We start from the raw sequence: 15,842 nt of genomic DNA on the forward strand, positions 1-15,842 counted from the left end.
CCCCCCCCTCCCCTCCCCCCCCCCCGGCCCCCCCCGCCCCTCCCCTCCCGCCCTTATCCGCCTCCTCGTGGACGAATAACAGCCACCACGAACACCAACTCCCAGAGTCATGGAGCCAGCTTCTCCTGTAAGTCTGATCTTTCACAAAGTTTATTAAGTTTCTCAGCTTACGCCAGACTAATTTATTTTTTTTTTTACCAATATATGTGCATGTATATAGGGGAGGGTTGGTGGGTGAAGAAGACAAATCCGGACTGAGCGGTATGCAGCAGCTACTTAGCCACGCCTCCGCCTCCGCCGCCACCGCCGCTCTGGTTTACGACGTAAAACAAGAAAACCCAACAAACACCTACGTCTACGGCGGCGCCCATGCCGGAAACGCGGAATTTCCAGCCAAGTCTTGCGTCACTTCCTTAAGTAGTAATAACATGTTGGATTTCTCTAACAAGTCCGATGCTAGACATCCTCCCCCAGATCACTCTTCCGAGGTATCAAATTTCTTACAATTATTTGGACTTACAAAATTTATTATTTCTGAACATATTTTCTACTTGCATGTACTTACTGTATATCTATTTTTTTTCTCCTTAGAATTACTTACCATTACTAGGGTTTAGAATATCATGGAAAGATTAATGTTATTATTTTGAAGTCAATTAGCCATGTCAAGATTAATGTGTGTTTTTCATTTGTTTTGTAAAGTGTAACAGTACTGCTACTGGTGGGGCACCTACTAAGAAGGCTAGGATTCAACCTTCTTCAACTCAATCCACCTTCAAGGTAATTGACACTGTAAAGTTATAATATTTTTACTTTAAGTCGGTCCAATAAGAATGAAAATAAAAGTTGGTACAAAAGTAGATCTCGCTATTAACTTATCTTTTGGGTTAAGGTTTGTTAGCAGTATATATATATATGTATGTGAATCTATTTCTTTCATTTCTTGTCATTTTACTATTGTCTTTCTTGGTTGTCCTCTCTTTCAAGCATGGCGATTCTCTTGCATGTTATTCTCTCATGTCATTATCTCTCTCTCTCTCCCTCTTTTCATCCACACAATTATGCCATCCTTAATTCCTTCCTTTTGATTGTAATATATATATACGTTTATTAACTTAACAGGTGAGGAAGGAAAAATTGGGAGATAGAATTACTGCCCTTCACCAACTAGTTTCTCCATTTGGGAAGGTAATTAACCTGTACCTAACTGCTCCGATACCAATTGTCAGATCAAACACTTACCATTACACCAAAAGTACAGTTATAGCTAGTAAGGAAAGCTCAACTTTATTTCCTTATACTTGCGTAACAGAACAGGTTTCGATGGCAGGATACTAGGATACTGACTCAACTCTTCGAGCCGCCCAACACTAATAACCAACTAATTAACTACACTAATTGCCCAGATTTACCACTTAATCATGATTGGGTTATAAATGATGAATCTTTTTCTTTATAAAGGAGAAAGAGAAGAAAGGAAGTCTCAAAAAGAGGATGACATTTCTCTGTCTGCTTCTTTATCTTTTTGATAGAGTTTTTTCATGGCACATTTAATTTATTTTCCTTTAATTAATACACTTAAAATGAAGAGGCAGTTTGAGTTAACTTTTTTTGTTTTTGGGTTTTGAATTTTGCAGACTGACACTGCTTCTGTCTTGTTAGAAGCTATTGGGTACATTAGATTCCTTCAAAGCCAGATTGAGGTGATGTTTCTTCATCATATATAAATCTAGGTTTCAAACTACAATGCATATATATATGTAGCATAATATGATGGTACATATATACATACATAAATAGTTAAGCCCCAGTTTTCAGACATCCTTTTTTAGTTATTGTTGAAAACACATATTACTTTTTCCTTATCTTATATGCATTTCCCCCCTTGAATTGTGCTGCAGGCCCTTAGCTTGCCCTACTTGGGCAATGGATCAGGAAATAACATGAGACATCAACAACAACAACAGTCAGTAAGTAATTTTTAACTTTTACACTTACGAAGAATCTTCCGAGGTGCTAATCGACACCAGATCGGTATCTTTTTGTATCGGATACAATAATGTATATATGTTATTTGGGTTGTACTAGATGTTGTACAGATAAAATTTGTTCTTACAGCCAGTGTTGTAAAATCCCGCCTAGGCACTGATTAATCGGCGCCTAGGCACTAAGCACTAGCCGACCGCCTAGCGTATCACCATAATCGGTGGTCTTGGTGAATCAACCTCAACTAAGTTGGTCAAGTTGTTGGCTTGGTAACCATAAAATTCTAAATTTCACTACCAGTAAAAGTGACATATTGGCCTTCTTGGTTTAAGCTAGTCAATTATGTACAACCTAAACTGATTTATTTTTGTGTGCATAGTATTTTGTTGACTAGGGTACTAGGGTCATAAGGAGAAGTTTACCCAAAATATGAATTAGTGGGTATGAGGGATAGTGAGGTGAGGAAGAGGGGGAGGGGTGGGGTGGGGACACTGTTGTATATTTAGCTGTAGAGCATATGATGATGGTGTGGGAAGTACAGGAAATAAAAAAGACAACAATGTTGTTGCATTTATGGATTAATGATTATTGTGTTTTGTTTTCAGTTTGTGCAAGCAGAGAGGAATTGTTTATTCCCTGAAGACCCTGGTCAGGTATGATAGCTTTATTGGATCTATTACCTACCATGAACATTCATGGATATATGCCACAATAGGTTTTAGGCATGAAAAGTTGCTTTTAATAAAACAAAACAATTAAATACATATTCTATAGTGTCATAATTGAAAATCTGTTTTCTCATGTCTTATAGCTCTTAAATGACAACTGTATGAAGAGGAAAGGAACTTCTGATCATCATCAGCCGCAGGTACATTATTATTAACTTAAATTAAAGTTTTAAAATTCCTACCAACAAAAATAGACAACAATATATATAATCACTGTTGCAAAAATTAGTTTAGGTGCCCCTAGATCGTGGAGATTTTCCTGTTAGGCAACCGGCCACCTAACGCTTAATTTAGCCGACTTGACCGCCTAGCACTTAACTCGACTGGGTTAACTCATCCATTTCGATCGAGTTAACCAAGTTAATTCAGTTGCCTCAACCTTGCTAATTACATTATACATACATACATACGCGCGCGCGCGCACACACATACACACACACACACACACCCACACACACACACACACATATATATATATATATATTTCTATTCAAAATATGGACGCGTCTTCCCGTGCGGTCGGTGTTGTTTACACCATTCAATGTTAAGAAATGCACCACTCAATGTTAAGAAACGCACCACAATGAAAATGCATAAAACCACCTCATAACTCCCATGTTTCTAATTGTGCATTTCTGAACACTGTGTGGTGTATTTTTTTTATACCTAGTGGTGTGTTTTTTGGTGATGTGTACCTAATAGTACATATTTGTGCGGTGCATTTCTTAACATTGAGTGGTGTAAATCGCACCGACCGCACGGGAAGGCGTGGCCCCTAAACTCTACTCTATATATATAATGACATATATACACCTATTAACCGCATAGGTGCCTACCTAGGCCGCCTAGGCGCTCCTCTACCGCCCGACCCGCGTCTAGCGCTTACTGCAATTATGTATATATAATTGATTATATTAATAATAATGATAGGATGGTGATGAAGAAGCAAAGAAGGATTTGAGGAGTAGGGGGTTGTGTCTTGTGCCGATATCATGCACGCTTCAAGTGGGGAGTGACAACGGCGCCGACTATTGGGCTCCGGCGGCTTTCGGAGGAGGTTTCCGATCATGAAATTAATTAAGAGTATAATAATGTGGTTACTTTGCGCACAGCACACTAAAAATTATTATTAACTACTAGGGAATTAGCTAATAGAGAAATTAAAGATAAATGCAGCTATAACATCATGAGCAGTCATTCTGCTAAGATTCCAAGGCTGATTGCTCATGATGCTATACATTCTTAGTACGTTCCGATAATTTTAGGTGTGCTGTGCTGTATTAATTATGTATAATTATTATTATGTGTCTCCCTTTCACATTATTATTAATTCCGATGTTTCACAACTCATTAAGATCACTATCCTATCCTATCCTCACTTTCTATTGCTTCTATTTCAATTCCTAGCTAGCTAGCTGGTACAATATAAATATATATTATGTATGCACCCGTGCATGCATGCACCATATATTTTGCAGTATTATTAATGAAAATATTATTAAGATTAGTTGCAAACTCATCTAGTTTAATATTAAGAACTTCAATTCACAAAATCTTCAAATTTTAGAAAAGGCCCAAGTACCTAACCTAATATAGTTATGAGATATGGTGAACGTTCTAATGAGTATAACTTGCATCTTCATTTAGTTTTGTGCATTCAACACGAGAAAATTTATCCCAATTAGCCATCATACAACAATAACACAAGGACTCGAATTAGAGAAAATAAGATTGTTATGAAAAAATGAGATATATATAATTGTTGGGTAATATCTATTTACAAATATGCCACTTATTTTTTTTCTCTCTCTAATTGCTTCAAATTTATTAAAATTTTATGGTTGGACGACTCTAATTTATTTATAGTTCTCTCTTGGGAAGTGGTTTTCATGAGAATGTGCTATGGAGGGACCATTTTTGTCTCAACTTTTAATTCTTAGGCAATTGTTATAACATGAACAAGGGTTCATATTGCATTGTGAACCATGGTCCAAAAATTAGGCCAATACCTAGTATTCTATCAAAGATTTGGTCACCTTCCACCGCCTTTCATGGCGGAAGGCGACCAATTGCTGGAGTATGGTGACCGACGACGGTTTTGCCGTTGCCGATCGACGGATTTTCCTCAGAACAATAAATGACCTGCAATAGTAGGTCATTTACCAGTTTTTGGACATCTTTGTCCAAATTTAACATGTTAAAGCCTTAAAGGGCCTAATTACACTTTTTAAGGGTGTGTTTGATTGGTTCGCACATGGGAATCGGAATCGGTATGTGTATCAAATACTTGGTAAGGGTAATGAGTTTTTATGAAAGTAATTTTCATGTTTGGTAGTAGGGTGGAATGGGAATGATTATTAATAGTTGGGGAAGAAATGAGGAAGGGAAATGAAACCCTTATTGAATAATGGTATGGGTTTTTCAATTAATTGGTATTCCAAACCTATGGTAGTATTCTAAACCCTGTCAAAGAATAACAATCACTTTGATACCCATACCTTATACCAAAACATGTCAACCAAACACACCTTAAATGTTTAGGGGCCTAATTGATTTTTCAGGTAATGTTTATGGGCTTATTTGACCCTTTTTCGCTATATTAATTTATCATAGTTAAATTTTTTTCATCAAACTAATCAAATAAACCCAAATCAAGTAAAGTTAAAGTTAATACAAAAATTTTGATACATGTAACGCTATCCGCTTACGATCATCATTCTGTTATTAAACTTGAAAACCATTCTACTATTGCAAACAAATACTGTACAACAATTCTTGGGGATGACAACTCCTAGATAATATTTCATGAATTTACTTTTTTTAAATCATTTTGACATAATATTATTACGTAATTACTTCATTATTCCATTTTACCTATCATGGTTATTATTCACGTACTAGTCAAACAAACTTTTTTTTCTTATTTTCTTTAGTAATTTTTTAATTATTTTTAATATTACTTTTAATGTAGTTTCTAAATTTATAAATTTTATATATTAATACCAAACTTAATGTTATAAAAAAAATAAATTAAAAATAACTTCAGTTAAGCCTCATTAATTGAACCAAACACATAAAATGAGACGGTTGGAGTAACTTATAAATAATAAAATTAATTCATAAATAATAAATAAACATTAGGCAAAAGGGTCAAATAGGCCCATGTACTACCATTGATTGTTCATCTAGCACCATGAACTAAAATATGGTCCATCTAGGCCATTATACTCTTAATAATTTTTCATCTAGCATTTTTAGCCTATTTCTAACAAGTTACCCATCTAATTTGATGACATGGAAAAATAAAATTAGAAAAAATAATGACATGTTATTTATGTGGATGTTTTGGATGATTTCTACCTTATTCTTGCAATGAAATAGGGTAGAAATCAAAATTGCTATATAAAGTTTTAAGAATTAATATCACTTTTGGTCCCACGACTTTTGAGTTTTATCAATTTTGGTGCACAACTTTAAATTTTTTCAATTTTGGTCCCTAACTTTATAATTTTTATCAGTTTTGGTCCTTCCGGCCAAATTGACGGTGAAATGTTGTCGAATTTTATATTTTAAGGGTAAAATCGTCATCTCAATGAAACGTCTTCATTATCTAAAAAAAATCACTGTAAAATCATTTTTATAGGTGTTCTATCGGCGCAAATAATGGGGAAGACAGACAGAAACTAGATAGAGATCTATGAGATTTATAGCATCAACGATTGACAAATCCTTATTTTTCTCTTAATATGATTTTTCTTTTGTTTAGATATTGAAGATCTTTCTTTGGGATAATGATTTTGTCCTTAAAATATAAAATTCTGCAACATTTTGCCATCAATTTGGCCGGAAGGACCAAAACTGATAAAAATAACAAAGTTAGGTACCAAAATTGAAAAAATTTAAAGTTGTGCACCAAAAGTGATAAGACCTCAAAAGTCGTGGGACCAAAAATGATATTAGTTCAAGTTTTAACTACAATGTATGTATAGCGGGGTATTCACTATCGTTCGGCAATGAGATTTCATGGAAATCGATATATGAAAATTAAATTATTTTTATAATAACTTAAGAAATTGTATTGGGTAAATTTTGTTTTATTTTAAAAATAAATTAATATTTTTGGATTTTTGGATAATTGAATAACTCAAGATATTGTATTTTTGGATGATTTCCTGCAATGAAATAGGGCAGAGATCAAAGTTGCTATATAAAGTTTCAACTACAGTGTACTGTGTATGTATAGCGGGCTATTCAATGTCGTTCAACAATGAGATTCCATTAAAATCGATATATGAAAATTAAATTATTTTTTAAAAAAATAATAAAATTTACCCAATACAATATCTTAAGTTATTATATTTAATTTTCATATATCGATTTTCATGGAATTTCATTCCCGAACAATTTTGAATATCCCACTATACATACACAGTAGTGCAGTACACTGTAGTTAAAACATTATATAACAACTTTGATTTGTACCATATTTCTTTGCAAGAAATCATTTTCTTCATTAATGAAATAGGGTAAAATCATCCAAAACATCCACATAAATAACATGTCATCATTTTTTCTAATTTTATTTTTCCATGTCATCAAATTAGATGGGTAACTTGTTAGAAATAGGCTAAAAATGCTAGATGAAAAATTATTAAGAGTATAATGGCCTAGATGGATCATATTTTAATTCATGGTGCTAGATGAACAATCAATGGTAGTACATGGGCCTATTTGATCCTTTTGTCTAAACATTATATTCTCAGAAGATCAAAATCATCCAACCACTCATCACTCTTCAAATGCTCAAACTGCTACTCCAACTCAAACTGTGAAGCCACCCTTGGAATTAAACCACAATGGGCTGCTGATTTTGGGCCAAAAGAAATTGAAAAGCCCCATCCCTTCTTGGCCCCTCAATGTTTTAATTTATTACATTAAATATATTCTTATACAATTGAGTCATTTCCATTTTTGATCCTACTGTTATTGGGGCATTGCCAATTTTAATCAACTTCATTAATTTTTTCCACATTGCGGCCAGTCTTATTTAGTCCTTGCCACTTTTAGTCCACCGTTAAAATTTTCGTCAAATAACCGTCCAAATCAGGGGTATTTTGAACTTTTCATACATTGATCATCTCCTTTACACTTTGTAGTGGTTTTCCTTACAGATTTTCATCCAATAAAGAGGTCCGGCGAAAGCCATGGCTTTGTAATGTGGCTCACATGGCTTTCACCAGACCTCTTCAATGGATGAAAATGTGTAAGGAAAACCACTGCAAAGGGTCAAGGAGATGACCAAAGCATGCAAAGACCAAAAATACCCCTATTTTGGACGGCAATTTGACGAAAATTTTAACGGTGGACTAAAAGTGGCTAGGACTAAATAAGACTGGCCGCAATGTGGCAAAAATTAATGAAGTGGACTAAAATTGGCAATGCCCCAATAACAGTAGGACCAAAAATGGAAATGACGCTATACAATTCATATTTTCCATTTAAAAAAATTCATATTGCAAATATTTTCTTTTTTGAGTATTATCCACTCTATTACCCCACCATTAGAGTTTGATGCTGTGACTTTCCCTCAATGCCACAGGCTGCGAGCCACGCCCGAACTTTTCGCTACAAATCAACCTTCGATTTTTTAAAACATTAACTTTGTAAAACAACTCATTGGTTACACAAATCGTATACAAATTTTCATCTCGACTAAAGTAGCTATTCCTGATAGTACTCATTTCTATCCCTTGAAGTTTCTCCCCGTAACTTGCTAAAAAACATATTCTGAATAAATCACCTTTTAAACTTCGGTTTATCTCTTCTTACACAGTCCCAATATATAGTGTTTCTTGACATCTTTGCCCCTTGATGCATAAACCCACATGGCCACATACAATGTGTTGTGCATTAATTTTAATCAACTCATTTTTGCATGTATAATTAATAGACAGCTCTTAATGTCCACATGTATGTTGAGATAATTGTGAAACCAACAACCTGGATGGACTTTGCCTCTTCAATTTCAGCCACAAGCAATCCCTCATCAATTTAATAATCCTCTTTTATTTCAAACACTATTTTATAAACTTTTAATAGTACTAAGTCTCTTTGGTCTTTTCAAAAAAAAAAAGTCTCTTTGGTCCAACATATGCCAAAATTAAAAGTACATAAATTAATGAACTTAATTTTGAACAAATAGTGGCCAATTAATTGAAGATTCTAACAAAACATGGTTTGCATGTTATATTAAGGTGTTTGAAATAAATTCACAATTCAATTATCAATTTAGACTTTTAGTTGAGATAAAATATATTATTCAATTACCAGAAACAAAATGAAGGGGTTTGAATATGGCGTGCCACACAAAGCTGGGATCGCGTATGGGGGAGGAAGAAGACTGTCTATGGGCCAAAACCATGTTAGAAAAATATTTTTGAAGATTTCTTGATTCCATTTTTTAAAAACTTATGCCGTCATAAGATCAAATTTTGATTAGTCAATTGAGATGAGTCATTGTCCAGGAATTAAAGTTCATATATATACAATAGCAAGTTACAATATATTTATATAAAGTCCAAATCAATCAAAACTCAAAGATGTTTTTGCATGCCTATTGACTTTTCTCATTTCGTATCCTAATAAAATTCAGATTCACATGCATCTATTGTTTATTCATGTATCTACATAGTTAATTTGCAGAGAAAATTTAGAAGTTTGGGGTCTTAAAAATGAATTTCGATTAAGGGTGTGTTTGGAAATCTGGAAAATGATTTCTGTTGGATTTTCTGTTTTGGCAAGGAAGAAAATACTAAAGTAATGGAAATTGATTTCCAATCAAAGAAAAATAAAGTTAATTTTTTAAAAATGACTTTCCCTTGTTTTGGAGGAAGTCATTTTCCAGGCAGAGAAAAAGCTCCTGGGTGACCAGATGAGAAGGCAACCAATCGGTCACATTTCATCTCTGGTAGAAGGCAACCGGCAACGGTAGCTAATTTTGTCTTTGGAGTTTACCGGATAAAGTTTAGGGTATTTGGCCCTTTTCTTTTATGCTCATTTTCATAAAAATGAACCAAACACACCAAGACATTTTTTCTAGAATGTAACCAAACACTAGAAATGAAAATGTTTTATGGAAAATAATTCATTTTCCTGAAAACATTTTCCAAAAGTCATTATTCTGGTTTCCAAACACACCGTAACTATATATTAAAGAAGAAAAAGTAAAGTCAATAATATGACGGTTGTCTATAAAGGTCAATAACTTTTTACATACCAATAGATTTTTAAAAATGTTGTAAAAGTTTTAATCGGATACCCAAAGACTCTTTAAAAGTCTAGATCCAATACCACCATTTTTAAAGTCCTTAAAATTTTTAAAAGTCTAAACAAATCCAAATGGAAGTTTTTAAAAGTCTAAACAAATCCAAATGATGAAACACACCCCCTTAGATTATATATGTAGAGCTTCAAGAAGAACATACAAGATAAATACTTCAACTTTTCTCTCCCTCTTTACAAAGTTTTTGTTCCAATAAGCTAGCCAGATGATGCATGGACTCATGAGAACTGCTGTGCTGCTAGGATGGCTTCTTCTTGTTCTTGAAGTGAGTGTGGGATATGGTGCAGTTTCTCCATCTGTGATGAACAAGATCAAAGCTGTAAATAAAAAGGGGCCATTCTTGGGTATAGTGGTGCCTAACAGCTTTGAGATGAACCCTCTCCTCCAATCTCCAAGCTTTGTTTCTGATCCCACCATTCCCTTCTTGGATTTTGCTGGTAATATAATCTTCCCTCTATTATATATTGCTTATGATTTCATATTCTCAATATATGTAATGGGTAATAAACTATTGGGACTCTCTCAACACTCCCCTCGACGGGCAACCAAGTAAACGGGAGTCCAATATTAAGTTATATCATGATAACAGAACACATACTTACCTATTTTTCGAATTCCCGTGATGTATAGGCTTCAAATTTGAGTCCTATGCTACTTTCTTTTATTTTTTAAGGACTTAAATTGGGCACATTGTTATGGCAGGAAGGAGATTTCGGATTGCAAGTCTCAAGAATAAGAAGGTTATAGTTGTGATGTCAGGACTGGGAATGGTATGTTGAAAAACTCAGTTTATGTATTTTCCCAGTTATGACTTGTTTGGGTAATTTCAGAATTGTTAGTATACTCTAATCTGTGGAAATTTTGCCTTGTAGCTTAATTCAGGTATTGCTACACAGTTGCTGCTAAGTTTCTTTAAGGTTGAAGGAGTTCTTCACTATGGAATATCAGGAAATGCAAATCCACAACTCCAGATTGGAGATGTGACCATTCCCCAGTTTTGGGCTCACACAGGCCTCTGGAATTGGCAGGTCATAATACACTCACAGCCCTTCTTGATTCCTAAAGTTGTTTCAAAGAAAACATAAACTCAACAATCAGAAGAAGAAAAACAGGAATCTTGAATGCCATGTTGATTAAAACTCCTATATATTTATGTGTTCTTTCATATGTGTTCAGAGGTTTGGGGATGGACCAAATGATGAACTAGCCTTGGAATCCAATGGAGACTATACTAGAGAGATTGGGTACCTTAATTTCTCCAAATATGACACTGCAAATACAGCAAAGGTGTCTTCAGGTTCAGGTAACCTTTTGAACAATGTCTGGTACCAACCAGAAGAGATCTTTCCCATTGATGGATATCCTGAGATCAGACAGCATGCATTTTGGACACCAGTCAATGAACCCTACTTCTCCCTTGCCAAGAAACTTGAGGTTATCCCATTTTCCCATAAAATAATTATCTGTATATTTGGTTTTGGCAATAAATAGACCATATAAGTTTCTGTACTTCAATTCACACTTTCACAGAATATGAAGCTAGAGGGTTGTGTAAACTCTACCTGCTTAGAAAGAGCACCGAAAGTGGTGAGGGTAAAGAGAGGGGTCAGTGCCAGTGTCTTCGTGGACAACAGCGCTTACCGCGACTTCTTGCATTCTGCATTCAATGCCACTCCTATCGACATGGAAACCGCTGCAGTCGCGCTTGTTTGCTCGCAGCAAAGAGTGCCATTTATCGCGATAAGAGCACTGTCTGATCTAGCTGGCGGAGGCTCCGCTGAATCCAATGAAGCAGCCTTGTTTACCCCATTGGCAGCTCAGAATGCAGCTGATGTTCTGCTAGGATTCATTTCCTTGATTCCATAATTCCCAATGTTCAAGTCCTGCAACAGTGTAGTTCCATATGTCACTGTATCACCAATGTATATGTGTAATATCCAAAATTCTATGATTTGAATAATGTAACCTTATATCAACAATTTCAATAATGGGTAAGATTTCCCAACTCAAATCATAATGGCCTACTTGTAGAGTTTCTTGTCCAAAGTGTGGTATTTTAAAACAGTTCAACAAAAAACATCTAGAATTTAAACTTCGTATATATATAGATGAACATTATAAAGAATCCCTCTAAATGAGAAACTTTATAACCTAGGTGTAATGGTTCTGCTTGAAGGGAAGTAGAAGATGAAAGAGAGTAAAATAAATCTGTAATTGATTCAACAACCCATTCTCAAGAGCTAGGAAGGTTTAAGTAGCTAACAGAATTGCCTAACTGCTAACTACTTCTAACTGTCCTTCTCGTCATCCTGTGTTTTGACACAAGGGTTGTCACATGAGGTTGATTTGCAAAGAACTTCAACATCAAACACAACAGCATTTGAACTGCTTCCTGTGCTACGGAGTTTGAAGGTGCAAATGTCTCCTACTTTCAGATCATTGCGTGCAATGAAGTCAGACCATCCCCTAGTAATGACTGCATATATAGTCCTCCCACCTTTGCAAATTTTCAGGCTAACTTCTTGTTTACTACTTGGACCTTTCAGGCATATTCTTCCATTGTTATACAGGCCATTAGCTACACAAAAGTCGGCAGGTATATGCTGAAACCCAAACATTAGAAGGGTAAGAAGTTAAGAACAAACAAGCAAATAACTAAAGTTTGTAATGAAAAAATTAGGGAAGTTTACAGAAGTTAACAGAACTCAAAACTTACCATATAAGGAGATCTACGTCGGACATTGTATTGCTTTATACTTGTTACAAATTGTGGATGTCCCGTAGAAGACACATTCACAAACTCACTTTTACGTTTTCCTACCAAAGCAAGGGGTAAGCAAAGCAAATCAATAAACAAAGACTTCATTTGACAATATTTTATTCCAATATGACATGTCATTCTGAAATAACAAATATAGGATTTGAAGTTTAATTCCTTCTATCAACATAATTGGTGCATACAAGTTAAAATTGATCAAAGCAGCCCACAAAACATGATTCAAAACAAGTACTCCGTATTTGTTAATGTAGAAAACAAAACGTAAAGCAAAGTAAATTTCAAGTGTAAATCACTACTTCTGAGAAATCAAATCTAATAACAATCCAGTTCACAACCATATATACAGTATTACCAAGAAAAAGGACTGTCAACAGTAGATTCAACTCACTTTTAGTGTCCTCCTTGTCATATGCATGATCATGTTTCTCAATTTTCACAGGGGAAAGCACTTCATCTATGTCCTCCTCCAGTTTCACATAAACTTTGCTGCTGTCTTCTGCATTCTTTCCTTGTGTTCTTACTCCTATAATAACAAGCATTAATCTTTTACTTCCAACATGCAATAGTTACAGATATGTAGATAAACTGATAAAGGTTACTTAATACTTACTTTTAGTTTTAGTTTTTGACTCTCCATTGAAATCTACCTCACAGCTAGAGGCAAAATCAAACACCCTGACATTAAAACTGGAGCCGCCAGTGTGTTCAAACAGTACAATATGTCTATTAGATAGGCCATGTTGCAGGACAAAATCTTCCCACCCATTTGTGAACCAGTGCTTTCCTTCAAAGCTATGGATTTCAACTTCCCAGGTGCCCTTTTGGCTCGTTAACAACACTTCTTTTATGTCCTGTTCAACAAGCTTCTTGGAGATAATGGGTGGGAGGTGCTGTTCACCAAAAAAAATCAGTTTAGAGCAGCAGATTCTTGAAAAATAGAAAGAAAACAGAGTGAAAATGGAGATAGAACAGCATACAAGTTTGGTTTGAGTCCCAGCAACGTTCATTACTCTGAAGAATGGAAATTTTTGATCCATTGTAAGGATGAAGAGGAGAAAGTTGTAATCTAGTCGGGATTTCAAAGCTACTGAGCTAAGTAAAGCAGAAATGAGAGGGAAATGGCATAGAAATATAGAATAGAAAGAGGGGGAGATGAGAGGTATTTGATAGAAGTTTTCAAAAAGAGGTATTTGATAGATAGGATTTATAGGAATTCAGGTCTCTCTCCCTATTCTCTTTTCAACACACACAACCAATGCAGAAACGTTTTTTTTTTTTTACCAGAAATGAGAATGCAAATTTTGTACGCATAAAACCTGAAACTTGCAGTTTTACGGAAAGATTGAAATTGATTCTAACTTACCAGAAATAGGAAACCTGCTACAGCTCCTTCTTCTGCACTCCGAAAATAGTACGCCGACTATTTCCGTTTTCATCTCTCCCAGCTTTTGTCTTCATGCCTGCCTCTGCCTCAGAAATCAAAAATGATTTCACCGTATCTTCTCTCTCTCTCTCTCTCTCTCTGGAGTCAGGACATGGAGGCGCCATGTCTCCTGCTACTGTCCTTTCTGAGCTCTCCTCCTTCTCTCTTCCTTCTCTCTCTAAAATCTCATCTTCACCATTGCCGCCCTCTTTTCTTTCCCCTCCGTTGTCTTCCCTTCCGCCACCGCCCTTCTCCGGCGCACTTCCACAACCGTCAGCTACTTCATCTCAGAAAACCTAAGATTAAAATATTTCCGGTAGTGGAGTTGGGGTTGGGGATTTGATTTTGATTTAATAGTATCTTCATGCTGATTTCAAAAAAAAAAAATTGTGGTAAACTTTAAGGGGTTTAATGTGGATTTATCTTACACTGCATGTCTTATTGGTGATTGCAAAGTTTTAGAATCACACTTTGAAGTAGTGTCCATTGATTTCATTCCTAGATCAGTGAATAAATTTGAAGTTTGAAGTATTGTCCATTAATTTCATTCCACATATGTAGTCGTGAATATAGTTGTAAAGTTTAGTATTAAAAAAAAAGGGAAAATGGCATCTTTAGTCCCTGAGTTATAGGGGTAGTGTAGACTCAGTCCCTGAGTTATGGCCGTATGCGAGTTTAGTCCCTCAGTTATTCGCGAAGTGGCGAGTTTAGTCCCTGGCCATTAAATTTGACGAAAAAATTTAAAAATAATCAAAATTTGAGGGATAAAATAGGAAATTCACATTTTATTCTTCTTCTTATATCAAAACCACTTTTACAATATTATTTTTCACTTCTTAGCCTAATTATTTTCAAGATTCTTCAATTTTAAAAGCATTTTAATAACTTTCAAATGACTTGTTAGGAACCTGACTCTCGTATAACACACTTAAAACTTAGCACAAATAAAGAAATGCATGATCATTGTATTTAGGTGTATGAAACACACTATCCTAACAAGTTTTTATTTTTTTACTAAGCAACAAATGTAATAAAATTAAAAATTTTGAGATTTTTTTACACACTATCAAATCTCAAAATTTTTAATTTTATTACATTTGTTGCTTAGTAAAAAAATAAAAACTTGTTAGGATAGTGTGTTTCATACACCTAAATACAATGATCATGCATTTCTTTATTTGTGCTAAGTTTTAAGTGTGTTATACGAGAGTCAGGTTCCTAACAAGTCATTTGAAAGTTATTAAAATGCTTTTAAAATTGAAGAATCTTGAAAATAATTAGGCTAAGAAGTGAAAAATAATATTGTAAAAGTGGTTTTGATATAAGAAGAAGAATAAAATGTGAATTTCCTATTTTATCCCTCAAATTTTGATTATTTTTAAATTTTTTCGTCAAATTTAATGGCCAGGGACTAAACTCGCCACTTCGCGAATAACTGAGGGACTAAACTCGCATACGGCCATAACTCAGGGACTGAGTCTACACTACCCCTATAACTCAGGGACTAAAGATGCCATTTTCCCTAAAAAAAATATTCTTATCTGTTGCAGAGGTTGCTTACACTCCCTTAGCTAGTTTTAAAAT

At 34.8% G+C, this 15,842-nt stretch overlaps 3 protein-coding genes and 1 long non-coding RNA gene across 4 annotated transcripts in view; 2 read left to right on the forward strand and 2 right to left on the reverse strand.

Moving 5' to 3' along the window:
* Positions 1-4,108, forward strand: part of LOC116013670 (transcription factor bHLH68-like) — a 5,670-nt gene extending 1,562 nt beyond the window's left edge. Inside the window, exons 2-10 of the mRNA XM_031253556.1 lie at positions 45-127; positions 221-488; positions 703-780; positions 1,123-1,188; positions 1,638-1,703; positions 1,902-1,970; positions 2,592-2,639; positions 2,798-2,854; positions 3,645-4,108. Of these exons, the coding sequence (XP_031109416.1) occupies positions 45-127; positions 221-488; positions 703-780; positions 1,123-1,188; positions 1,638-1,703; positions 1,902-1,970; positions 2,592-2,639; positions 2,798-2,854; positions 3,645-3,785 (876 nt within the window). The 3' untranslated portion in view covers positions 3,786-4,108. The remainder of the gene's footprint in view (positions 1-44; positions 128-220; positions 489-702; positions 781-1,122; positions 1,189-1,637; positions 1,704-1,901; positions 1,971-2,591; positions 2,640-2,797; positions 2,855-3,644) is intronic.
* Positions 4,109-10,145: 6,037 nt separating this feature from the next.
* Positions 10,146-11,444, reverse strand: LOC116013926. The gene is made up of 2 exons (XR_004097309.1): positions 11,305-11,444; positions 10,146-10,352 (listed from the first exon to the last, which is right to left on the reverse strand). It is a non-coding gene; the product is annotated as an uncharacterized LOC116013926 (long non-coding RNA).
* Positions 10,233-12,067, forward strand: LOC116013924 (bark storage protein A). The gene is made up of 5 exons (XM_031253892.1): positions 10,233-10,493; positions 10,759-10,826; positions 10,929-11,084; positions 11,233-11,490; positions 11,587-12,067. Exons 1-5 carry the CDS (start codon positions 10,262-10,264, stop codon positions 11,920-11,922), a joined length of 1,050 nt encoding a protein of 349 aa, XP_031109752.1. The 5' UTR covers positions 10,233-10,261; the 3' UTR covers positions 11,923-12,067.
* Positions 12,068-12,139: 72 nt separating this feature from the next.
* On the reverse strand, positions 12,140-13,909 carry LOC116013925 (B3 domain-containing protein Os03g0212300-like). Its single transcript, XM_031253893.1, has 5 exons — positions 13,813-13,909; positions 13,446-13,725; positions 13,224-13,358; positions 12,773-12,873; positions 12,140-12,659 (listed from the first exon to the last, which is right to left on the reverse strand). The coding sequence occupies exons 1-5, from the start codon at positions 13,870-13,872 to the stop codon at positions 12,345-12,347; spliced, it is 891 nt and encodes a 296-aa protein (XP_031109753.1). The 5' UTR covers positions 13,873-13,909; the 3' UTR covers positions 12,140-12,344.
* Between the last annotated feature and the right edge of the window lie 1,933 nt (positions 13,910-15,842).

The sequence above is a fragment of the Ipomoea triloba genome, chromosome 3 (assembly GCF_003576645.1).
Source record: "Ipomoea triloba cultivar NCNSP0323 chromosome 3, ASM357664v1".
Lineage (NCBI taxonomy): Eukaryota > Viridiplantae > Streptophyta > Magnoliopsida > Solanales > Convolvulaceae > Ipomoea > Ipomoea triloba.